The 26494-nt window shown below is 44.8% G+C and overlaps 2 protein-coding genes across 2 annotated transcripts in view; one reads left to right on the forward strand and one right to left on the reverse strand.

The window, feature by feature from the left end:
- Positions 1–26494, reverse strand: part of PPCDC (phosphopantothenoylcysteine decarboxylase) — a 165537-nt gene that overhangs the window by 131912 nt on the left and 7131 nt on the right. The gene's annotated exons all lie outside the window — the stretch shown is intronic.
- SNX1 (sorting nexin 1) lies at positions 1734–24193 on the forward strand. The gene is made up of 15 exons (XM_082198953.1): positions 1734–1893; positions 5135–5237; positions 6801–6937; positions 8814–8880; positions 11586–11629; positions 13113–13254; positions 13921–13999; positions 15368–15443; positions 18642–18755; positions 19026–19119; positions 20153–20358; positions 21648–21791; positions 22119–22199; positions 23230–23301; positions 23759–24193. The coding sequence occupies exons 1-15, from the start codon at positions 1774–1776 to the stop codon at positions 23807–23809; spliced, it is 1530 nt and encodes a 509-aa protein (XP_082055079.1). The 5' UTR covers positions 1734–1773; the 3' UTR covers positions 23810–24193.

Raw genomic sequence — 26494 nt, forward strand, 5'->3', positions numbered from 1 at the left:
TAGAGCCAACCACCACTAAAGAATTTCCTTTGCCAGCTAAAAGGCAAGCCTATCAGCTAACTTCATAATGGGATGAAGTAGCTATACTGCTGTAAATAACCTAGGGTTCTAGTGTTACCAAGTACTAGATCAATAAAGATTAAATCTCATGTCTAGCATGGCAACCGTTTAGTGGGATCAAATGCTGCTTTATATAACAAAAGGCTTGACAACAGTATTTGGCAATCTGCAAAGCTAAGGTGGAAGAAAATTTCCTTCTACTCTTCCCACCCCCTACACCCCGCTCTGCCCCATATATAAGGCAGATGATCTCTTATTTGTAGATACGAGAAGAGGCAGAGTAGCACTCAAATCCTAGACTAATACAACACACAAAATACTATTGATTTATAAAATGCATTTATGCATACCGTGTAGTGGTTAGAATCTCAGAGACCAGCATTCAAATCCCGCCTCTGCCATGAAGCTCACTGCATGACTGGGCCAGTCAGTCTCTCTGCCTAACCTACCTGGCAATGTTGTTGGGATTAAATGGGACCATGTATGCCACCTTGAACTCTTTGGGTGAGGGATACAGTGTGCATTATCAGGAGTGCCAACTTGAATAAAATACTGTAGGGGCTCAGGTAAGCCCTACCCCAGATAATTAGTCACATGATGCAGTGCACACACTATTTGAATGGGAATGCCTATTAACTGGGTGGGAGTGGCCCCCTCAAATATTTTATTGTGGGGTCCGAAGCCCCTATGGCCCCTACGTGCATTATACAAAGTAGCAAAGCGCAGTCAAATTTGTACATGCATAAGTTTGTGTGTAGGGGACGCGGGTGGCACTGTGGTCTAAACCACAGAACCTAGGGCTTGCCGGTCAGAAGGTCGGTGGTTCGAATCCCTGCGACGGGGTGAGTTCCTGTTGCTTGGTCCCAGCTCCTGCCAACCTAGCAGTTTGAAAGCACGTCAAAATGCAAGTAGATAAATAGGTACCGCTCCGGTGGGAAGGTAAACTGCGTTTCCGTGCGCTGCTCTGGTTCGCCAGAAGCGGCTTAGTCATGCTGGCCACATGACCCGGAAGCTGTCTGCGGACAAACGCTGGCTCCCTCGGCCAATAAAGCGAGATGAGAGCCGCAACCTCAGAGTCGGCCACGACTGGACCTAATGGTCAGGGGTCCCTTTACCTTTTTAAGTTTATGTGTGCATGTGACAAATTCGGGAGGGGCCATCCCGTTAGATCGTAATGCACCGCTTTTTTTGGGGGGGGAATCCCCCCCCTTAACCACCCCACCCTGTCCTGTATTTTGCCAGAACCAGGTGGCAACCCTACACGGCGGAAGAGGCAGGATCTGTTGCCCCTGCGGGTCTCGCCACCCCACATTGCCTCAAGCGAGCCGCGTAGTAGGCCGCCTTGCGCTCCTTGGAAAAGCAAGGCGGAGCCGGCTGCCCAGCCCCAGGCATGCGTCTACTCGGGAGTAAGCCCCCCGCTCAATTCCACGGAAGCCTAGCGAGGTGGGACCAGGCGTGGGCGAGGAGGATGCCAAGAGGCCACGCCCTGCTCCTCGCTCCCCCGCCCTGATTGGCTGCCCACCTCCGCCCCCCTCCTCACTCTTTCCCAGGGGCGGCTCCGGCTCCGCCCCTTTTTCCCCTCTCCGAGGCCCCGCCCCCTCGTCCTGGCGCCGCCGCGGGCTCCCCTCTCCCCATAAGCCGCCTGTTGCCGCTTCCGGCGGGGCTGTGCGGGAGCCGGAAGTGGCCTCCGCGGGTGGCAGCGGCGGCGGCGACATGGCGTCGGGAGGCTCCCCTGTGGACCGGCTGCCTCCGCCTTTCCCCGCGGCGGAGCCTGCGGGCGTCCCGGAGGCGGGCAGCGACTCGGACGGGGAGGACATTTTCACCGGCAGCTCCGTGAGTGGCTTCCTCGGAGGGGGGGCGCCCTCCCTCCCTCCCTCCCCCTGCTGGGACCCCCACCACCACCAGAACCCCCGCCTTGTCAGTCGCCCTCCTCCTCCTCCTCCTTCCCCTCAGCGCCGCCTTGAGAAGTTTCTGCGGACTTGGCCAAGGGCGAGGAGGGACCACGGCGGGTCCGATGCGCCCGTGCACCGTCTCGCCCGAAGCGGAGCCTCGCAGGGTTCGGTGGGGCTTTGCTACCCCGGAAATTGTGTGTGTGTGTGGAGCAGAAAATATTAAAAATAAATTTAAGGAACCGCAGAAAGAGGGAGGGGGAGGGAGTCAAGTTTCGAAATGTTAAAATGACTGTAAACTCATTGAAATGCATAAAACCGAAAATCATAATTATATATATATATATATATATATATATATATATATATATATATATATATATATATAAAATGAGAAATTGTGTGTGTAGGATTGCAAACTTAATGGCAGTGCAAGCTTTCGGAAACGGGCTGCAAACTGCCCACTTCTTTAGTTTCTTTAGTTTCCACGAAGTTGTTCAGCAAGGGTGTGCATGCGAGTGGGAAGGTGCGGTTGGTCTGCTTGTGTTGTTTTCGTCGCGCATTTTGTGTTGTGCTTTTGTGTTGTAAGGCGTTCTGTGATCTTCCAGTGAAAGATGGTGTGTACCAATTCCATAAAGAATCATGCATGTGGTGCTGGAAGGGCTAAATGGCGAATATCTTACCCATTTCCCCTCCCCCTTCCTGTATAGGCACCTGCATTCCAAGGGTAGCCCATTTATGCAGTCTTCCTGTCCTCTGTTATGTACTTGAAGATGTGTTATGATAAACCTGGTGGCATTTAAAGTGCCACAAGGTTCTTTATTGGTTTCCCTGCAATAGAGTGGGCATGGCTTCCTCTCAGAATGCTGCAGATTGATTGATTGTAAGGATATGGTGATGGGAAATCAAATCTTGGGCTTATGTTATGAATCTGTGGCATGGTGGAGGCTTGGAAGCAGTTTAAATCTAGAACATAAAATCATCTTTGCCCCCTCTTTTGGATGGCTGGAGGTCCCACTGGTGTTGACTGTTTGATCAAAGTTCTAGGCTTGGGTTGAGTTCAGGTCTAGGTTTCAATTCAACCGCCCTGAGCCTGGGGAGGGCGGGGTATAAATAAATTATTATTATTATTATTATTATTAATATTATTAATTCCCAGTTTTGTCCATTGCATTAAAGCAGCAGCCTAATATGTTACCTCTCTGTAGCTACTTAATCTATTATCTTTTCTCTGTTTCACAGCCTTTCTTTGCTAATAAGACTTCATAGGAGGCTCTCTAAATCCCATGCTGCATAAGTGCATATATTTTGTATTCTTCCTAAGAGTTGCTGCTACTGCTTGTCTTAAAATGAATTTTGTTTACTTTGAGGCTTGTTTTATGTTACACTTCTGCTGGAATACTAGGTCATACACCTGATTAGTCTTTAAACACTCATCTGTCACTTTTGCATCCTGAGTCAGTGGTATGTTTTCCACTGAACAGTTATCCTCTCCATTAGTCTGAAAGGACTTGAATTTACTTTATGTTTAATTGCTCAAAAGGAGGATAACTTTAATCTACTGATTCACATTCTTACTGTTGCTGATAATGACAATTTTTACCTGTTCTTATCAACAACATCCTGAAAAGCCTTTCTTACTGCATGCAAAAAACTCTGCCCATGTTCATTCAACCATCCTTTGACCAGTCCTGGGGATGTTCATCGTGTGATGGAATATAATTGATGTGATGGGAAAAGGTTGGTGCAATTAAGTTTTTAGCAAAATTGTCCTATCCTGATTCCTTTTTTAGAAGATTACTGCTACCAAACTTAAGTTAATGTGAAGGGAACTTGTAAACTGCAAACAGGACATAGAATTCTGCTTGTGGAGCCCCTTTTTTGCAGTGGATGCCCTATCTTATCTAGATGCAGCTAATTGGCTAAGAGTCATAGTTAGTCAATGTTTACCAGGTCTTATGTTTCCAGAAAGAAATGTTTCTTTCAGGTAACAGTCTGTGGGATAAACTGCAAAACCTAAAAAGTGAATGGTTTTGAGATACCCACATAAAAGGAGATGAACTTGAAATTCAGATTCCTGGTAAGGGGATGAGGAAGAACTCTGTGGCACCAATTGACTGGAAAGAATCAGTAAGCATGATGCCGGAAGTTGCTCAATCTCTGTAGAAATCATGCAAAACTTGCAAAACTTCACCAAAATGACTAGAGCTGTTGGAAAGGCTAGCTTTACTCTGCTCAGTATTGGTAACTTTCTAAGAATTCTCCATGGATAATAGTATATCTACTTCTGATCCAATTCCCCGCCCCCTACAGTACCATATTTCTAGCTCTTTCTGATACAGAAATGCAAGTACCAAAGCAGAAGAATGGACTAAGGCTCACAACACTGTATTTTGGGGAACAATACAGCCTTATTTAACTGTAGGGCCGCATGTTGCCATGAGCTGTGCCTTTTCATACAGAATAAAAGAATGCAGAAACTTGCAGCCTCAAACTTCCAATCAAGTTTCCGCAACCTAGAACTTCAGGGAGCGCATAAAGCATAAGAACTTCTTCTGAAGCGGTATGGCTCTGGCAGAGCTGCAGGGGGCTGAAGCCTTCCAAGGATTTGTTTGTCGTCAGCAAGCCTTGCTCCTGCAGCTCATTGCTCTGGCAACAAAGAGTCTGACTTCTAGCCTCAACAGCTCTGTCCGTGGTGCCTCTTGGGTCTGTGACCCCGTTCATGCTGCTATTTTATTTATTTATTTTGAAATTAGCAACTCAGCCGTGCAAACAGTGTCAGTGCTGTCTCCAGATACCAGAGCATTGTGTCTTCAGAAAGCTGTTGGGAAACAGTGGGCCTTTATAAGCCAGCACTACAGTGACAGAATAGTGTAAAATGCACCAATGTATGCATTATTAATTCCACCCCAAAGAAGCTTTTTTTTTTTACTTTTATTCTTCATAGCTGCTGAGAAGAAACATACTTAATGTACTGAAATGGGAAGGTTTTTTTTAAAAAAAAATAAGGGTTTGGAAAACAATGGGTTTGCAAAATAAGTGTACCTTTGGTAAAGTTGACAGAGTTTTGTGAAACACATGGCATCCATGTGGCTGAAGGCATGCAATGTATTTTTTCAGGCATATACTTCAATAACAGATTTAACTTTGTAACATGTATAGTAACTGTTGTCTGTTCTTCTTAGAGCAAGCCAATGTCGCCTAAGAAAGAGTCGCCTGTACCAGTAAGAACTACCTCCACAGAAAATGGTGTTCAGGAGGAACAGGATGATCAGGACCTATTCGCAGGTATGCCTTCTTACCAGGTGTGATGGTGTAAGTTCTTAAGAAAGCATGCACTGCTGTGGATTCTTCAGTTGCACAGGAGAAGAGGTGCTTTGTGTTAAGGTGTTACAAAGTGGCTAGAAACAAACACCTTGACTTTGCAAGCAAGCCTGTCTGCTGATATTCTTCTGCTAAAACCCATGTAGCAGTTACAGCAGTCTTTTGCTGTTAACCCTTTTGCAGAAATGGGGCTTTAGATCTCTCCTATAGAAAATCTCTGGACATGAGCTCAAAAGTTGTGCTGTAGTGGCACTACAGATCAAGAAATCTCCAGTTTTAATTTTGCTTTTACCACAAGCTCAAGGAGGTGATCTCAGCCTCCGTGCCCTCATCTGCAACATGGGGTGGGTGGGAAGTAATAATACAGAGTTATCTTACATGGTTGTAAGACTTACAGCATAGCGCACGTGAACATTTGTATGAACATTTATATGAACGCTAAGTAGATAATATTAGATGGTGATAATATTAGACACGTAAATCTGAGCCAAGGAGGATCATTGGAGATTTAAAACCAGGTAGAGTATTTAACTAGCTGAAAGCTGGTTGGAACAAATGTATGGTATTTCTAATTCTGGTAATTCTACATGTTCAAATTAGGACAGTTTTGTGATAATTGCACGTTCTCCAAGGAGTGCTTATGCCCAGGCTAGTAGCCACTCTGTGTTTAGGTTAATTAAAGGAAGTGAAATTAGCAGGCCCTCAAGTCTTTGTACTAAACTATACTTGAAACATGAAAGCTCCCAAACAGGAAACCCAATCACCTCATCTGTCGTACGTGTGCCTAGATATGTCCCTAGGTCCAGACCACAATTTACATGTGTTCCTCTTCTTTTTAAACTGACAACTGGCCATTTGTTTTCAGATAGTTTGGGAACTGATGGGACCTGTTTGCTAAAAAGATGAAGTTTATGCAAAATGAAGTTTATTCTTGTTTTGGTATTTTGAAAAGGTCAATAAAATAAGTTCGGAGAAGAAAACAAAGTTTATACATAACCTAAATGGCAGCTTTCAGGTGGCTTCTCAGTGCAGTCCTGACCGCTACTGCTGAAGGCTGCATACTTCTGGATGACCGTTGTTTGGACCTGCAGGAGGGGAAATTGCTGTTGCGCTCAGGTCCTGCTTGCAGTCTTCCTTGTGGCACTGTGAAAACAGGATACTGAACTAAATAGACCATTGGCCTGATCCAGGGGGCTATTATCTTCTTATGGTATGCAGTATGACTTAGGCAATTATTTCACTATAAATCCATCCAGAAAGAGCAGGAATTGGTGTTGTGGCCTAGTACAAAGAAGGAGTGCAGCAGCATTATAGTTGCATATTTATATTCCTTTATCAGATTTGATTGCCAAAGATTACGGCGAATCTCTAACTTGAATGCCTGCCACACAGGCTGGAATTGGGGAGGATAATGTCTAGTAGCTCTTCCTGATACATTTCTTCTGACCTAGAAAAACTCAACATTTTTCCTGATTCCTAAACCATTCCGGTTCTCTGCCCCCAGTTATAAATCTTATCCACTTTCAGATGCCACTGTAGAATTGTCTCTTGATAGCACACAAAACAACCAGAAGAAAGAGATGGCTACTGTGATCAGCCCTGTCCCTTCTTTAGAGAAAACAGCAAATTTGCCTTCTAAGTCACAGTCAAAAACCTATGAGGAGGTAAGTGTTTCTGTGATTGTCTAGTCATACAAAGGTAAAGGTACCCCTGCCCGTACGGGCCAGTCGTGTCCGACTCTAGGGTTGTGTGCCTATCTCACTTAAGAGGCCGGGGGCCAGCGCTGTCCGGAGACACTTCCGGGTCACGTGGCCAGCGTGACGAAGCTGCTCTGGCGAGCCAGCACCAGCGCAGCACACGGAAACGCCGTTTACCTTCCCGCTATAAAGTGGTACCTATTTATTTACTTGCACTTAGGGGTGCTTTCAAACTGCTAGGTGGGCAGGAGCTGGGACCGAAAGACGGGAGCTCACCCCGCTGCAGGGATTCGAACCGCCGACCATGCGATCGGCAAGCCCTAGGCACTGAGGTTTTACCCACAGCGCCACCCGCATCCCTCCAAGATTCACCCTTCCCAGGTGAATATACAGTGGTGCCTCGCAAGACGAAATTAATTCGTTCCGCAAGTTTTTTCTTCTTGCGAGTTTTTCGTCTTGCGAAGCACGGTTTCCCATAGGAATGCATTGAAAATCAATTAATGCGTTCCTATGGAAACCGCTTGCCAGGCTGGCGGTGCGGAGAAGGGCTTTTCTCCCCACCGCAAGCCTTCAGGACAGGTACGGGAACAGAGGGGAAGGGGCGCAGCGCTTCTCCTCTGTTCCCGGGGCTTGCGGTGGGAGGAGGGTTTTTCCTCCCCACCGCCAACATTCAGAACAGCATTCTGAATGTTGGCGGTGGGAAGGAAAACCCTCCTCCCACCGCAAGTCTTCAGGACAGCCATCCGAAGGCTGGCGCGGGGAGAAGGGCTTTCCGCCCCACCGCCAGCCTTCAGAGCAGCCTTCCGAAGGCTGGCGCAGGGAGAAGGGCTTTTCTCCCCACCGCCAGCCTTCGGAGGAGGTCCGAGGACAGTGGGGAAGACACGCTGCGCTTCCTCGCTGTCCCGGAGATTTCCCTATGGGCTTTCGTCTTGCGAAGGAAGCCCATAGGGAAATTCGTTTTGCGAAGCGCCTCCAAAACGGAAAACCCTTTCGTCTAGCGGGTTTTCCGTCTTGCGAGGCGTTCGTCTTGCGGGGCACCACTGTACAATATATAACTGACTATATGTCTAGTCATATAGTCAGTTATATATTGTATATTCACCTGGGAAGGGTGAATCTTGGTGACTATTGTGAATAGCCTGCTACATCCCTAAGCTAATTTCATACCCACATCTAACAGGTGATATTTAAAATATTTAAAATACAGTGGTACCTCGGGTTAAGAACTTAATTCATTCTGGAGATCTGTTCTTAACCTGAAACTGTTCTTAACCTGAAGCACCACTTTAGCTAATGGGGCCTCCCACTGCTGCCGTGCTGCCGGAGCACGATTTCTGTTCTTATCCTGAAGCAAAGTTCTTAACCCGAGGTAATATTTGTGGGTTAGCGCAGTCTGTAACCTGAAACGCATGCAACCTGAAGCGTATGTAACCCGCGGTACCACTGTACATATATCCTGCCTTGCAACTTTAAAGCTTACAACATTTACTATTTTGTCAATTATATATAAATATTCGGGGGGGGGGAACCCTATTGAACCTGACAAATAGAAAAAAACTTACAAAAATGAGTTTTTTAGGAGACAATTTTTTAGGAAACAGTAGGTTCCATAGAAATGCTTTTGGAGAGGATACTTCAGAGCTGTGGTACTATGTTAGAAATTATGTTTTTATGTATTGAACATGAATGAGCTCTACATGCTGGAGCCTTTAATCTACCCCCTAACTCTTTTAATATTCACACAATATTTAATATGCAAACAAATCTGAATGTTATGTTGTGCCTGATACACGTCCTGACAGAAGTCCCTGGGTTAACTGACTTGAATGTACTTCTCTTACAGTTGGAAGAAGAGGAACAGGAAGACAAATTTGAACTTTCAGTGGAAGTGAGTGATCCTGAGAAAATTGGTGAGTCACTATGAAATGGAAATTACTTGACATAATTAAAGGGGAAAGCTGCATGGGTATGTGTTTTGCCTTCCGGACTGAGGAAGGCTAGTAATAAAGTTCTGCTTTCGGTGGTGGAACTCAGAACGGCACTGATTGAACTGTCAACCCCCATCACTTACTGTTATGGATCAACTTCAATACTTTTCTCTTGCTTCTTGCATAGAACAGCAGTGCAAGATTCTGCAAAAGCTTCTTGTTTCTGAAGTTTTTCCTGTTGCCAAAAATGTGATAGAATAGTACTGTCAAGGGAAAAACTGCATAAATTGCTGTGTTAACTTCCCACTCCCCTTCTGTGCCATTGTGGGTGATAGTCGGCTATTAGCAGCATAAATCACCTGGGTTTCTTAACTTGTATATGTTCAAGTGTAATAAGGCTGTACAGTAGATGCCCATTCTGAAGCTGGATGGTCTCATATATTGTGTTCTTGACCAGAAGCTTAAGGCAATTGTGTTCTGTTACTGCAGGTGCTGAAGTCATTGCTTCAAGCTTATTTTCCAAGCAACAGATGATCCTTTTAAGTTACACTTTGTGTCTGTTGAGTAATTAATAACCTGAATATTTAGTTTTTAATCTGATTCTATAGAGGCTTTTGACTGATGCACAGCTCTATAGAGGGGTGAAGCAGCAGTACAGCAGTTTGTTCAGCATCATCCCTCTCACTCCTGAATTTCTGTGGTGCTCTTTAAACTGCTCAACATTTTTAAAAGGCTTTGTGCTTTAAAAAGCAACTTGGGCCCTGAATACAAGAGCTTGCCTAAAACAATACCTGCACTTCAGCTACTCTTGTGCCCGAATTCCCAAAAATGCTACTTAAATGAGAGACAGCAGTGTGTTGGGAGCTGGTGTACAGGAACCTTAAAATTCAAATGTACAGTGTGCTGGCTTGCACCTTCCTTGCAGCTGTTGGCTGAATGCACACAACAATTCTCTGAGGTCCTGACTTAATACAACCAACTTCCAATTTACTGGCATTCAAAGCATGTGCACCATTTTCACCTAGCAACACCAGGAGTTGACTTCTTGGAGAGGAATATTTCAAGACCAGCTGAGATGCAGCTATTTTGCATAATAGATAATTTGGCACATATATTTTATTGCAGCTGCACGGATCCTGCAGGTTTTATTACTGGAAAGGATTCTGCAAAAAGAATTCTGTATCTATTTATGCTACTTGCTTTTAGACTTTCTATGCTCTGAAAAGCAAGTCGCGTGCAGTGAAGGGATTCTTTGGCCAGCATCCTGTGTGTGTTCTTTTTTTTAAAAAAAAAAAATGCCTTCAGTGCCATAACAGCTACTTAATTGTTCAGCCTGGGGCAGATGTGCAGAGCTCTCCCAGATCCTAGCAGTATAACAAGTCACTAATTATTATGTTAGGCTCATCTTTGTAGGAAGTAGAGACAGTACTTGGCACCACTGTGGAGCCACTATTGTGTAAGCTTCAGCTGTCAGCATCCTGTAGCTTGTATGGTTGGATAGCTGAAGGAGACCTCCTGGATCATCTGAACCACCTCCATACATGGGGGATGACTAGCAAGATGGAAAAATACTCAAGTGGGGCTTATTTATTCAGTGAAATGGGAAATGTTCAGAATGTTTCATCCCTGACCGGTTAACTGTTTTCGTCTTTGCTTGCTTACCAGATCTAACACTCTGTTTTAGTAAACTTTATTTACAGTATTACAAACTACCATGCTTTTCTAAAACCTTCATTGCAAACTTGTTTCTGGAGTCTTCTATGGTTCACTGCCCCCCCCACACACACACGCTCCACAACAAAATCAGCTGATGCACATATTATTCCAGCAGTAGCCTATTGAATTCCAAATGTTTTTGATATAGGAAACATGAGATGCAGCCCAGAATTCTGCATGCCTTTGTTATAACATCACATGGATCAGCTTGTGATTCACTCTGCTGCCCGGAAACTTCTCGGCCAGAGCTATTGCTTAACTATCTCACTTTTAAATTGATTCATTGTTTAGTGCTTATAACTTTTCACTTCCTGCCATTTTTAGCTTCACATCCCTTTTTCTATACTTGCTAGTTTGGTAAGTTTACGTTCAGCTTCAGGTAAATTGTGTCACCTTGCTAGGCTGAAATATAGTTGCCCAGTCATTGTGGAAGTGTGAGTTGTTGCAGGTAATGTTGAATTCAATATTGGAGGATTGTCTTCCTGACAGTTTTCTAAAAAGCAAAATTCTAGGGTCTCAGCCAGTAGAATAGCATAAGCCATTTGGGAGCTAAGCAGGACTTCTGGGAAGGTGGATACTGGGCTACACTGCCTATTACAGCTTTTTCCAACCCCGCCCCCCCCAAAAACAACCCTGATTCTTAATTTCTCAAGGTCACTTCATGCCTTGAAATGGTGTGGAGTTCAGTATGCTTCAAATGTGCTTTGAGCACATGTAAACACCACGATTGCACTAAGAACCTTGCGTAAGGTACACAGGCTAATCCACAGCCATGTGATAAGATCAAAGCTAGTTTGCAATTTGTGGCATGACCCTCAAACAATCAGCAGAGATTCTTTAGCTATCCTCGGCAACAGCCTCCATTAATCAGTTTATCAAGAGCCCACTAGGAGGAGGCATCCCCACAGCTTCAGTATGGCAGTTTGCTAGAGACAATTGAATTTTTCCTTCCTTTCTCCTCCTTTCCATAGGAGATGGTATGAATGCCTATGTGGCCTACAAGGTGTCAACACAGGTATGTCTTACACTCTTTCTTGGTAGCACCAAGTCCAGTCAATGCAAAGTTCCTTTCAGTTGGCTTTCTGCTTAAATTGCCTTTCCATTGCAAACCTTGGGTAGTCAATGCACTTTTCAATTGACTGATTACACACCAGGTTTCTTTTCTTAGGGTAGCACAGTCATTTCCCTTCATACTCTTCCTATATTGTTTGGTCCTGGCCTTCCAGGGAAGCAGCAGAGGAGTCAGACTCCTGTGGCTTCCAGAGAGTACATTCTGAAGGAAAATACAAAAAACACAGTAAGATGCATCAAAAAGTTCAGAGGAAAGGCCTTCTCCTCACCCCAACCCCCAGACACACACATCAAAGCATGATATAGAAAAACTGAACTTCTTAATAATAAAAATATTTTTGCATGATTGGAAACTATTTTAATAGGGGTGTACAACCTCTTACACAAGTCTCTTCTTCAGCATGACAACATTCCAGTTAATGGCTAAGAAATAGAACTTAAATACCTAGTTACACCAGCAGACTGTTCAACTACAGCTTTGCTTTGCTCAGCTAAGGCCAACTTAAATTTCTGGAGCTGAGAGTTAAAGGACTTTTTTATGCTCACTTGGTTCTGGGTAAATCTCAGTAAGAGGGAAGCTCCTAACAGAAAGCTTTTCTTAATATTTTCCATGAATATCTCGAAGCGTCCCCTCTGGAATCTTTAGTCACATGCACATCTCATGTACTCAGTTGATCAGTTAAAAGACAAGGAGTTGGTGAGTTAAATCTGTTCATCCTTTTGCAGCCCAGCCACAGCGCTGGTGGTTTCTGTTTCCAACCTGTGTTTCTCCTGTTCCTGCAAATGAGTAAACATATACTGGGCAGGATCCAAAGAGTTTCATGAGAGTCTTTGCTTCTGAACATAACTTCTTCATGCTGCATGGCAAACCATTTTTACAAGTTTTCTGGGGTGGAGGACAGTTTCATATGGTGTACTCAAAGGGAAGCAAAGTGGCATAAACCAGGTCACAGCCTTATCTCAGTAGAATTATTGTATCCTGACCATGCCTGGGAACCTCTGGAGAGCAGCAGCTTCATCTCCATCATTGTCATTTTGCCTGAGTAAAAAATCAAGAAATATATGATTAATAATGTGAACTGTTCATTACCTTTACTATATGTAGTGCCTTTCATATTCTTATGGTACAATCCTAAGTATGTTTTACTCAGAGTTCAGTCCTCTTGTCTTCAAAGCAGTTTACTCCCAGGTAAGCAGTCAAAGGACTGCAGCATGTAAAATTCATGCTTGCCAATGTTGTGTGTTTTTCAGTTCTTTCCAAAAAAAAAGTGTGTGTGGTGGCAGCGCAGCAGTGGCAAAGAATAGTTTATTTTTATAGCTTCAAGAATTCTACAAGCAAAGCATCTCTATGCACATGCTTGTGTTTGTAAGATATAACTTGATACAGGATGCTCCATGTTAACGTGATGTCATTGTGTCCTCCTCAGACCACTTTGCCAATGTTCAGGAATAAGCAGTTCTCTGTGAAGAGGAGATTCAGCGACTTCCTGGGCTTGTATGAGAAGCTATCAGAGAAGCACGCACAAAATGGATTCATCGTCCCCCCACCTCCTGAGAAGAGTTTGATAGGTGAGGTTGGTCAGTCGCTCTGCCAGCAACATCTCTGCAGACCTCTGCTCTCTGTTTTCAGTGCATCGTTGTAATTGAGGTGCCCTTGATACTGTGATCTTAACCTTTCCAAGGTTATTAACACTTAAAACAATGGACTTTTAAAAGCATAACACTGTGCAACAAGAAAGCATCATCAGCCCACCTTGTCCTTGTGCGTGTAATTGTTGGCTGCTCTTTGTTTTGCGGAGAGCGATAAACACATAAGGCATACCTGACTTCCTTCCTAATATTGCATCTCTGATACTGGTGAAGTTTCACTGCCCGCTTCAGTTTGCAGTTCTCTACTACTCTGCTCCAATACTCCATGTGCCTCTCTCAGCCTCTTGTAGCACTTCTGCCTTTGGGCTCTACACAGAATGTTGTGGCTTTCTATAGAGAGCAATGCCCTTCTGGACTCACAGTGTTCATGTGACCTGTGCTGTTGCCTTTCTGGCTCTTTGACTTGCTCTGCAAGCACTGTTGGAGTCAGTTGCGCACAGCGCTTGCAGAGTGGAGAGCAGTTTTCTTCACATGGGTCCTCGGGTGCTGCACCGAGGACATGTTTGTCCTATGAAAGCCACCGCGAGAGCAAGCTGAAGGTGCAGCACAGGTACAGCTGACCATATCGCTTCCTCCTTGTTCCAGGAATGACCAAAGTAAAAGTTGGGAAAGAAGATTCTTCTTCCACAGAATTCCTAGAAAAACGACGAGCTGCCTTGGAAAGGTAATCACTCCATGCATGTAACTGTCTGCTGTAGTTGACCGTTGTCAAAGGCCACGGTAAGCTGTTCACTTGGCCTACTCTGCTATGTAAAACTCTTTACCAAGGAAAAACTGCAATATATGGAGTCAGTTCATTGGTCCCTCTAGTATTCTCTGAATGGCAACAGCTCTCCCAATCCCCAAGCAGAGATCGCTCTGAGCCTTCCTAGCCAAATGCCTAGGTGGGGGTGATGGAAGTTGCCACCCAAAATATCTGGAGGTCACCAGGTTAGGGTAGGAAGCCATAGAGCTTTAACCCTTCTCCTTTGTGTTGTCAGAGGAGCAAATATTGAAAGCTTTGGAAGAAGTGCCTGAAATAATTCATAATACAAAACACAGCCTCCTTTTCATTCTTGACTTCTGAGGAGAAATCCTCTGACTTCAACCTAATAAAGAAAGTATCTCCTTTGCTTTCAAGCTGATTTTAACAACGCATGCTTTTTCTTAAAATTCCTCAGGGTCATCATCCTGTGAATTTCCATCAGTTATAAAACATTCTCTGTAACCATACCTTTACAAACAAACAAGCCTCTTCTAGCATGATCCTACTAGCTGAAGTTAAATTCTGATAAAAACAGGGGCTGGCAAAGATAATTAAAATCGAAAGCAGGTTCAGGTATCTCTCATTGGATAGGGAAGTGAGAGAGGATGCAGGCACTGTTCCAGTTCTTGTTCTGCTTTGTTACACTTTTGCTATCAGTGATGCAGACTGCAAAAGGGTCACCTTCCTTTAAGACATCACATGTTTTGCTCTGTTACCTTTCCTTATCTAGGAGTGTGCCTCTCAAATGAGTTGGAGAGCAAACCTGCTAGCCAGCAGTTTTGCAGAGGCTGCACCCCATAGTCTTTCCCTGAATAAGTTACCTCTCTTGATGTTGGGAGTGGAGATGCCTAGAGCTTGGCTTCTGAAATTCAGCTCCAAAATGTCACCCTTGCACATCTTGCCTGATGCAGTGCTTTCACCAGCATTGCTGCTCCTCCAGTCTCCTGTCTTCTCCGCCAAGAGCAATCACACAGCTCGACTCCATCACCTGATTCTAAACTCAGAATCCCGCTGCTTGCCGTCTAAAGAGCTGTTTTCAAGCTGAAACAGGCATCTTGCCCATCATGCCAACCTAAACATCCCTGTCATTCAAGTCTCCTTCTCCATTAACAGCTGCCACCACACATTCCAAACCATACTCCCCTGGTTGAGGATCCCGGCAAAATGCAAATTCCACACATTCCAATTGTCCTGAATGTTGTGATGTCAATGTGCATCCCCTGCCCCCTTTTAAAAAAATAAATGCTAAATGAAGAGAGCCTGGCCTCATCCTTTCCTCTCCCACAGGTATCTTCAAAGAACGGTCAACCATCCAGCCATGCTACAAGACCCAGATGTCAGGGAATTCTTGGAAAAAGATGAGGTTGGTTTGCTGCCGTACCTGAGTGCACAACACTTGTCTGCAAAATGTTTCTGCGCTTGGGGCCCGCTTTATTTATCTAGCATAGTTTATTTGGTAAAACTCTTGAGGAATTCGTTTTGTAGATGTTCTCAGTTGGAACGAACTTGTACTCTCGGACACATTGGTGAGCTGCAGAAGAGGTAGAAAGGCACAAACCTCTTGTCACAGCTTCTGTCAAAACAGAGAAACCACTTGTGTGTTCTCCCTCTGGTCAGCTGCTCTTGGGCCACTCAGTCTTGCAGCAATTTAGTGAGCAACATGTGACACCTGATACAGATTGACTAGGACTTACTCCATGCCACTTCAGACTGTTCTTCCTGGAGTGGGGCTGAGGAGTTTCTGATGGCATAGGGATTACTAGATGTGTATAACACTGAGGAGAGGTTTTTGTTTTTTTAATAGTCTTGTGCTCCAGCCCTAAGCTCTTGAGGTCCCGTCCTTATGCAAGCCTTGTGATTCTTTTTTGTCAGTATTCTTTGGGTGGTATTCAGCAAAGTTTACTTGGAGCAGAGCCATTGAAATGAATGGAGCTAACTTAGTTAACTTTCTCCTTTTGCAGTTGTGTAGGGCTAATATGGGACGCGGGTGGTGCTGTGGGTTAAACCACAGAGCCTAGGGCTTGCTGATCAGAAGGTCGGTGGTTCGAATCCCACGACAGGGTGAGCTCCAGTTGCTTGGTCCCTGCTCCTGCCAACCTAGCAGTTCGGGAGCACATCAAAGTGCAAGTAGATAAATAGGTACCACTCCAGCGGGAAGATAAACAGTGTTTCTGTGCACTGCTCTGGTTCGCCAAAAGCGGCTTGGTCATGTTGGGCACATGCTGTATGCCAGCTCCCTCGGCAAATAAAGCAAGATGAGCACCGCAACCCCAGAGTTGTCCGTGACTGGACCTAATGGTCAGGGGTCCCTTTACCTTTACTAGGGCTAATATTAGACACTTCAATGCATAGCATGGCCACAGCTTCTTCTCTTTGTTGCTCTCTGTAGTTGTAACCAACTTCTCAGCAAATAGGCCTAGTTTCAATCCTCTGGTTTCGTGCTGAGGCATCACGGCTTGTTTCTGCTTTCCTTGCTCACTGGTTCTGGTGTGAAATTAGGCTTTCCAGTCAATGTGTGGTTTTGTGGTGAATTCTCACCACAAAAGTTGCCTAGTTGTATCATGTTCTCCTTTTTTTAAAAAAGGAAAGCAAGCAAGTTCTAGTCGCTATACACAGTTCACAAATCATAAATAAGTACCCGTGTGTTCAGGGAACACTTGGAGTGTGTTCTAGGAATGGGACTGTAACAATATCCCTCCATTGCTTCCAAGTCATGGGCTTGTATTCCTAGCAGCTCCAGAAGCATGATTTAGAATGAGGTCTACTGGTTTTACTTTTTTCCCAAAGGCTTCTGGGCCACTTGGTGTTTACCTATATACCTGAAGGAACATCACCGCTCCATCATTCAGCCTGGACACTGAGGTCCAGCTCCAAGGGCCTTCTGGAGGTTCCATCAATGCAAGAAGTGAAGTTACAGGGAACCAGGCAGAGGGCCTTCTCAGTAGTGGCACCCACCCTATAGAACACCGTCCCATCAGATGTCAAACAGATAAACAAATATACCACTTTCCATAGACATCTGAAGGCAGCCCTGTATTGGGAAGTTTTTAATGTCTGGTGTATTTTGTGTTCTTTTTTACTCTGTTAGAAGCCACCCAGAGTGGCTGGGTCAACCCAGTCAGATGGATGGGGTACAACTAATTACTATTACTATTATTGTTACTGGGTTGCATGGGTTGTTCACTGAGCAGCCTTATTGGAGGAGGATGCTAATCTTTAGCAGGCGATTGGATCGGATGAGGTCTTGATGCCTTGTACTCTGAGAGGCCTTCTCAGCTGTTGGGCCCAGCTATCATGAAATTGGAAGAGAACAAGACTAGAACCTTATAAGATTTCAAGAGCTTCTCCAGTGTCCAGCACAATATGACATGTTAGCAGCTGCACAATAAACCCCTCTTCCCACCTGGTGGTCCATCTCAGCTGACTAGGACATAGCATGGAAAGAAGACAGCAAGTGGAAGAATGGCAGATGAAGGTGATTGACTATATGGGACTGGCTGAAATGACCGGCAGAATCCGTGATCAGGGGAAAGAGACGGCGGATGAAGACTGGAAGAAATTTAAAACTTATCTTAAGAAATATTGTAAAATTAATGAATGTTAAAATGTTGAAGTTTTTGAAAAAAGGGGATTACAGCTGCAAAAGATTAAGTAAAGGGAAAGAATAAGGGAAAATTGGATAAAATTATGGTGTAGGATTTGCTGAAACGAATTTGGAAATTGGGATGCAGAAAGGGGAGGTATGGGGAAGTCGGTGAAGTAAGGTTTAAGAAATAAGGATTTGAAATTATACATGTTTGTTTATGTGTTTGTTCGTTGTTATTGTGTTATGTTTGTGTTTATAAAAATTGTGAAAACTAATAAAAAATTTGTTTATTTTTTTAAAAAGAAGACAGCAAGTGGGTCAGGCAGTCACTTTCCAAATCAGGGAACCAGTCCAAGAGGCAGTTTCTATATGGGAAGAAACACCATTCAAAATTTATGGGCCTCGGAGCTCCTTTTCTGTTTTACAAGAGGCTTTTCCTAGTGCAGAATACAGGCTGATGCTTCCATTTTCTGAACTGTATGGAACTCAGGGATATTTTCTGCCAAACATTGCTGCCCACCTCTGTTTGGAATATCTCTGGTACCCTTTTATACTTCATGCTTCTTTCATGGCCTCTTAATATAAGACTTCAAGTAGCTCAGTTTGTCAGTGCTGTAGATCAGGGGTAGTCAACCTAAGGCCCGAGGGCTGGATGCGGCCCAATCACCTTCTCAGTCCAGCCTGTGGACGGTCCAGGAATCAGTGTGTTTTTACATGAGAAGAACGTGTCCTTTTATTTAAAATGTATCTCTGGGTTATTTGTGGGGCCTGCCTGGTGTTTTTACGCGAGTAGAATGTGTGCTTTTATTTAAAATGCATCTCTGGGTTATTTGTGGGGCATAGGAATTCATTCATTTCCCACCCAAAAAAATATAGTCCGGCCCTCCACAAGGTCTGAGAGACAGTGGACTGGCCCACGGCTGAAAAAGGTTGCTGACCCCTGCTGTAGATGATCAGGCTTTACTCTCCCTACAGTTGCCACGAGCAGTTGGCACTCAGACCCTGAGTGGAGCTGGACTTCTGAAGATGTTCAACAGAGCTACTGATGCCGTCAGCAAAATGACCATCAAAATGAATGAGTCGGACATCGTAAGTTTTTAACAGCTGTATGTTTGACATTAATGTATTTCTTTGGGGAGTGTTTGTGGAAGTGAATACTTCCACAACTCAACTTCCGCAACTCAGGGGTTGCCAACATGGCGGCTTCCAGATGTTGGCAGACCACAACTTGCACCATCCCCGAGTATACCATGCTAACTGGGGCTCATGGGAGTTTAACAGCATCCAGAGGGCATCACACTGGTGTTTCCAGGCCTAACTTCCCTTAAAATGAGACCTTGGTGGTTTTACCTCTTTCAGTGGTTTGAAGAGAAGCTTCAGGAGGTAGAATGTGAGGAGCAGCGCCTGCGGAAGCTACATGCTGTTGTAGAACTGCTAGTTAATCACAGGAAAGGTAACATCACAATTCGCTGTCATGGACTGGTTGGGCACAGGTGGGAGGAACCAGTTGGGGAACCACCAAGCAGAGAAGGCTCAAAGCCCGGGGAGTGGTGGTGGGACAATAATGAGTGGTCTGAGGGTAGAAGACCGAGAAGAGGTATCAGGATGTGGTGAGCTGAGAGGCTGTGGCAGAGAGCAGTCCAGAATCAGAGGCAGAAGCTGGAGCTGGAGCAGGGGAGGAGGGAGGCCAAGAGGCAGAGATGAGTCAGGCTCATGAAGAGTCACAGGTGTCTCCCCCTCCTGCTGCAACAAGCTTCCCCTCATCTCCTAGAATCAGAAGAGGCAGGAAAGGGGCAGAGGAGAGGTTGGATTCACACAGGCACAGTCTCCGATTGCTTGGGGGAAACCCTGGAGAGGAGGGCACCTAGGCAGCCGTGAAGAGGTGGGGGCTTTCAGTCTCTGCAACTGACCATAGGGCAAGATCTACCAGGGATGAGCTGCTGTGCTCATGAGGCCTGGTGCTCCGCCAATTTTTTGCAGATTATACTTTTGCTAATAAAGAGTTAACTCCAGCTTGCACGGTGTGATTATTGTGGGCTCGCTCCTGCCACCTGCTTTGTAAAGCTGAAAAACTATGCAAGACTTCTATAGATCTCTGTGCAGCATCTTGAGCATGCTGCAAATCAGGGCTGGGCAACCTTTTTCAACCCAAACGTTCACATTCCCTTCTGGTCAACCTTTTAGGGGCTGCATGGCAGTGATGGGTAATAGCTACTGAAGGCAAAGAGCTTCCAGGGGCATGGGAGGCTGCCACGTGGCAAATAGGAGCATGCAATTATTGGCATAACATGCGGCAAACTGTAATCTAGGTTCTGACTTTCTGTAGCATCTTCCGTCTCCAGCTGCTGCATATCCCAAAATACCAAATGGTGAGGTGCAAGCCAGTGAATTGTGTAACCAATTGCTGCATCTCCAACAGTGATCTTTGGCTGGCCTAGTTTCTCACGTTTCCTGCTGCGCTTAATGCTTTCTGTTCCACCCACCAGAACTGTCACTGAATACGGGTCAGTTTGCCAAGAGTTTAGCCATGCTGGGGAGTTCAGAGGACAACACCGCCATGTCCCGGGCGCTCTCCCAGCTGGCTGAGGTGGAAGAGAAGATTGAACAGCTGCACCAAGAACAGGCCAACAGTGACTTCTTCCTCCTGGCTGAGCTCCTGAGTGACTACATTCGCCTTCTTTCTGTTGTGAGGGTGAGAATGCCTTGACAAGAAGCTTAAATGTGTTGATGTGTAATGCCTATGTTCCCAGTCATGGGCTTGAGAGCCCCAGGCCTGCTGCATTCAGAATGCTTCCAGGCCTGGCCCCACTATCTTGAGATATAAACAATAAGTCTGTGCTCTGAATAAACCCAGGTGTGTCACTGTACACAAGTTAGAACCAGGCAGAGGGCCTTCTCGGTAGCGGCGCCCGCCCTGTGGAATGCCCTCCCATCAGATGTCAAAGAAATAAACAACTACCTGACTTTTAGAAGACATTTGAAGGCAGACCTGTTTAGGGGAGTTTTTAATGTTTGATTCTATTTTTAATATTATGTTGGGAGCCACCCAAAGTGGCTGGGGAAACCCAGCCAGATGGGTGGGGTATAAATAATAAATTATTGTTACTGTTAATTAATTAAATAGCTGCCTTTGCAATACTACTGTTCTTGACTGGGCTGTTCAGCTAGCTAATATTAGACAAGGGCATTTTAAATTGGCTCTAGCCATTCCCATGATCCCTTCATTCAGATTCCAGAATAGCAATGAGTCTGTGGGTAATCAAAACAACAACTCTCTGCTATTCTGGCATTGATGACTGTGGAACACCCAGGTCTCATCCTGCTGTTCCACTGTCCACAACATGTGTTGGAGGGAAGGGGGGGTGCCAATTTTTAATTTTATTTTTCAAATTTATAATACAAAAGCACCAAATTAAAACTAATTTAATACATTTTTTTTCCAAAAGCCGGCTTCCCATTCTCTCAGGTATTTCCATTATTTCCCCTGTTAAATGCTACTTATTTTCCAGATTTATCTCTAATTAACAGCCTTTTTTAGCGAATTTCTCAACCATCAGCTGTCCCATTACCGACTCCTGCATATAGATAAAACAAAATTATATCAAATAACAAGTGAGGTTATAGTAATTTAAATCTTTCATTTGTCTTTCTAAGTTTCACGTAACTGCATTTTCTTATCCCTGGAAGTTACTGTCCTCTACCTGCTTGCACAGTCATTCCCACAGAAACTCTTCTTTTCCATCTTAATTTATATGCAAACTCAATTCTTTCCTTTTCAACGTGTTTTCGTTTGAGTTACCAGCCTCCCAAGGCCATTTCTTACATTCCACTGAAGATGCAGCATTTACAGCCGGCCATTGTCTCGGAAGAGTACCATACGTTGGAGGGTCTTTTGGTGCTCTGATTTAACTCGTTGTTGTGTGTGGTGTTGCCTGATGGAGGAGAGACTCGTTGTGAAGGTGTGCCCTTCCCTTCCAACAGGGTGCCTTTGACCAGCGGATGAAGACCTGGCAACGTTGGCAGGATGCCCAGATCATGCTGCAGAAGAAACGAGAAACGGAAGCTCGGCTGCTGTGGGCCAACAAACCCGACAAGCTTCAGCAAGCCAAAGAGGAGATCTCAGAGGTGAGAGGGACACCCAAAGCTGACAGGTCTCCTCTCTCCATCCCTGTTGGTGTGTATCTCCCTATCCTAATAAGCCCCGAGGAACTCAGAAGGGTTATATGAACCAAATCTTCATCTGTAAGCAAGGAGATATGGCGTAGTTCTTTCAGAGATGAGCCCCTCCAGTTAGTGGGGAAACCCGATGATTTTAACAAAAGCCTTATCTTTATATATCTGCTTACATGGCTCTTATAGGGTGTTAAAACGTGTAGTGCCAAGTTGTGTGTAATGAAGATGTACACACACACTTCTGCATCCTGACAATCTGTCCTTTTCACATTTCTGCAGTGGGAATCTCGTGTGACGCAATATGAGCGAGACTTTGAACGAATATCTGCAGTTCTCCGGAAGGAGGTGTTGCGGTTTGAGGTATAGAACTTGCATTAAGCGCATTGGAACCCCTTTAACTTGACAGTTTAACATGGCGCTGGCAGACCGGGGAACTGGTTTCCTACCACTCTGAACTGAGATGTTGCTGGGTGGGGGAAGTTGAGAGGTCTCATAGCTAGGTTTGACTTGGATGCTGCTTTCACTGCCCTTAATTTGATAAACTTTGCCCTAAAGCAGATACGCAGTAGTTGGTAGTCTCTGTGTCAAGGAAAGCTAAAGATTTGGATATGACTGAATGCTTTAACATGGAGGTTTCAGCTTCCATTGCAAAGCAGCTCCAAGAAATGCTGCTCAGTCTTCCTGTGATAGCTTGTGAGACTGGGCTGCAGGTATTTAGGTGGCTTCAGAATCTAGTGTGAAACAGACCTGTTGGCTTGATTTTGCTGGGCAAAACCGCAACAGGAGTGGGCAGCAGCTAGGTGTGAATCTATTGTTGGATCTTTTGGTGATTCTGCAGTAGATAAGCCAAGGTTTCTGGTGTGAGTTTAGCAGGAGCAACAGCAAAAAGCCTTTTTTCTAGATTGGGCTGCTTTAAAAGAACAGCACTGCTTTGGGGAGAAGCTGGTGTAGATGCTGCTGTGTAAGTCCTGAGCTTCAGTACTAGTACCAAAAACCAGTTCCTCTGCAGACACCCTACTAGTTCTGAGTACATATCCGCCTCCTTAACTAATTGTTATTGTTCACCTGCCTTTGGTGCAAGGTTTTGGCTAGAAATCAGGTAGATCTGCAAACTGTATGCCTGCCGGTTCCTGCTGCTCAAAACAGTTATCACTGTTCCGTTACAGTAAGTTAATTTCTGTGGCATCTTGGGGGTTGATTGGTTTTGTGGCATCAATAGGCAAAGCTTTTTTAAAAAAAATAAATTGGGCATGCAGCTGTCTACAAAGCAGGATGCCTTAGTATCAAGCCAAATCCTAGTGCCTGATGTCTCATAAGAGACTTGCTACAACCTCCTGTTGGGATGGTTAAGTCTTCATTATTATTATTCTTTTACATCCTTTGTCTACAGAAAGAGAAAACAAAAGATTTCAAAACTCATGTGACCAAATACCTGGAGACGCTGTTACATTCGCAGCAACAGGTGAGGGAGCAATCAGCCATGTACGTCTTCCCTTGACTTTCATCATTTGCCGGCTATTTATCCCAGGAGACACCTTGCAGAACAACGCAACCCAGTGAAATGCTCATCTGTCTCGTTAGAGTTGCCCTGCTTTTGCTCCTATCCAGTGCATAATGCCAGTGGGGTCCCATATGAGAACGAAACCTAGTGGACCACAAAGTATAGCTGCCCTGTGACCCTTCAATAGAGACTCTCTCCTGTGTATTACACAAGGCAGAGCACAGCTGTGTGTTCTTGCCTAAAGAAAGATGTCCCAGCAGTTTGCAGGGCCATGTTGATTACTCACTTAAAAAAATTAAGGAAGGAAACAAAGCCCTTCAGTGGGTGGTAAAAGGGGGTGGCGTTACTAGATACTTTTAGATGAGCAGTTCTGTTTTCCTTTGCTGACATTTCCTCCTCTTTCTTGTGTCCTGTGCAGTTTGTGAAGTACTGGGATGCATTCCTACCGGAGGCAAAGGCCATCTCCTAACCAGGCCAAGCAAACTCATGCGACCTGGACTGATTCTGCCTTTACTACATTATACCTCTTGGCCTTTCAGATGGATCCTGCAGAGCTGATAGACTCCACAAGCAAAGCAGCAGTTTCCCCAGCTAGTAACTCTTCTTCTAACTGTATATTTTTTCATTTAGGTTCATATATATATACACACACACAAACACACACACATATATATATATTTTCCTATTGAAGAGACTAGTCCCCTGCTTAACAAGCCAAGACCCGCTGTAGGGAGCGGAGAATGGGCAGGGGTTATTGTGTATTTTTTGGACTTTGGTATTGGGCCCAGGAATGCTTCCTGTGACTCCTGTGGTGCCATGACGACTATGTAATAAAACTTAAAATCAGGGCTAATCTGTTTCTTATTTCTGCATTGTGGTAGCTCCTGGCAAGGAGGTGCAATGGAACAAATGTTACTATCGACTGAATAGCTGTGTTCTGGGGAAAGCAATCATCTGCCAGAATCTGCCTATCGCTTGGTGCCACAAGCAAACCCCTGGCATTCTGCCGCAGGAGCTGGCAGGAGCCTTCAAATGGCTCGTGCTTTGTTGATGGTGTGTGTGAATTGTGAATATTCAGCCTTACATACTTTACAGTCTACCTACACTTTCCCCTTTTCTCTGTATCCACCAGCCTCATTTTATCCCAGGTTGCAAACGCTCCAAACCTTGCATGCAGTTCTAGCGCAAGAGCTGCTTCTGCCTGAGCAGCTTGTTTTGAGAGGCTCACTGTTTGAATCAATCCTGGTGCTTTGGGGAAGAGCCATAGCTCAGTGACAAAACAGATGCCTTGCGTGCAGACGGTCCCCTGGTTCCATCCCCAGTAATATCTCCGGGTAGGGCTGGGAATGTCCTCTTTGGAGATTTGCTGCCAGTCAGTGTAGACATTACTGAGTTAGATTAACCCTATGGTCTTGACTCTGTTTGAATGCAGCTTCCTAGATTCCCTTGATTTGCAGGTGGGGAAGAGAAGATTGCTGGCCAGTCTTTCACCATCCTTGGAAAAACCTGATTTAAATACTAGCAAGCCAAACATTGCCTGGTGCTTGCTAATGCTCTGTAGTTTTTAGTTAAGCTGAAAACACTTGATTTCTCACCTGCTCAGAGTCCTTGGCTTGATTTCGTTCTCCCCCACTCTGAGACATTTGTGCTAAAGATTCAAAATTAGCTTGACCACAGCCATGCCCTTAAAAGCCTTGTATGCATTTTTATTTGCCTTCTGCTTTCAGTTCTAATAAGCTGGGGCTAGAAGTCTCTGCAAACTAAATATCAACTGATATTAAAGAGGAACCTGAAAGACCTTTGTTTCTATGCTATCCCATTAAATCTGTATCTGAAAAGATTCACTGTTCCTTGCTCTTCCACGTAGCCTGCAGAGCAGAAGTGGGTCCTTCATCCCTTTTGCGAATATATATTTCTGTTTTGTTCTTGTTGGCATAGACTCAGATTGGGGAAGTGGGTTATAAATCCCGCAGATGTTCTGTGGACTCAGCACAAGGAAGCATGAGGTAGTGTCATTTAAGCCAAAATGATGGGTTTACCAGGGGGTAGGGGAAAACTGTATTGAGCCCCCAAGGTATTTGTTCCAGACTCCTATACCTGAGAGAGGAGAAACCGGAGCAAGAGTTACCCAGAAGTCCTTCTGTTCATTCAGCCACTGACTATCAGTTCCATTCGCAGGCTGTGCAGTGTATGGCAAACTGATAAACTGGGTGGCGCCCCTTACATACTGGGCGTTGAAAAACAACCACAGATGCCACTGAGCACACTTGCACAAGTATGTTGTATTTGGGTTGGTCAGCCATGAAGTGTAGTCCTAAATCGGCAGCCTGTCTCAGGGAACCTGTGCTGCTCCAGATGTTGTTAAACTATAATGCCCATCATCCCTAGACCCTGGCCATTAGCTATCCCGGCGGGGGCCACACTTGTTTCTACCCCAGTGCACAAGAAAAACAGGATACAGGTGTTTAGGGAAGCTTTTAATGTTTGATGTATTACTGTATTTTAACATTTGGTTGGAAGCCGCCCAGGGTGGCTGGGGAAGCCTAGCCAGATGGGCGGGGCATAAATAATAAATTATTATTATTGGTGAGCTAAGCAGATGTGAGGTCAGGAGGAAACAGAACTTTGCCCATGATAAATTGATGTCTTTAGGGGGCTGGAACACTCCTTGTTTTGTAACTGGCAGTGACTCTCCAAGGTCTTGCTGGACAGAAGCATTTCCTATTGCTCTGTCATCTAATCTGGGAGATGCCAAGGCCAGATTGTGGAGGGGTCTCCTCCACCATATAAATATCATTGTTGACTTTATAACTAGTCTATACCATTGGCTCTTGTAGTAAATATTTAAAAGAGGGGAAGTTAAAACAATCCAACCACTGAGTAACTTCTTATCTGTGAAATACCTGAGTATTCAACTGGAAGTCTATAATACATCCCCAATCTTGAGAGAAGATAACAAAGATTAAGGCTAGCTCATTTCAAGTGCCAAGAATCTGAATCACACACTGGCAGGCAACTAGGGGCTCATTCATGCTGTTGCTCAGCGTGGCTAAGTAAGCTTTCTGTTATTCCATTAATTATCCGTGGTCCATACTATATTCTCTCCAGATTGTGGCTTTCCTGCACATTCCCCTCTATCCATTATTATTAAAAT

This window comes from Podarcis vaucheri (assembly GCF_965113315.1).
Source record: "Podarcis vaucheri genome assembly, chromosome: 14".
NCBI classification, from domain to species: Eukaryota; Metazoa; Chordata; class Lepidosauria; order Squamata; family Lacertidae; genus Podarcis; species Podarcis vaucheri.

Excerpts from the sequence above, each read along its gene's own strand:
- SNX1 (XM_082198953.1), top strand. The coding sequence starts at position 1,774 with ATGGCGTCGGGAGGCTCCCCTGTGGACCGGCTGCCTCCGCCTTTCCCC. Across the intron at positions 5,238-6,800 it reads TGATCAGGACCTATTCGCAG|ATGCCACTGTAGAATTGTCT; the intron begins GTATGCCTTCTT and ends ATCCACTTTCAG. Across the intron at positions 8,881-11,585 it reads GAGTGATCCTGAGAAAATTG|GAGATGGTATGAATGCCTAT; the intron begins GTGAGTCACTAT and ends TCCTTTCCATAG.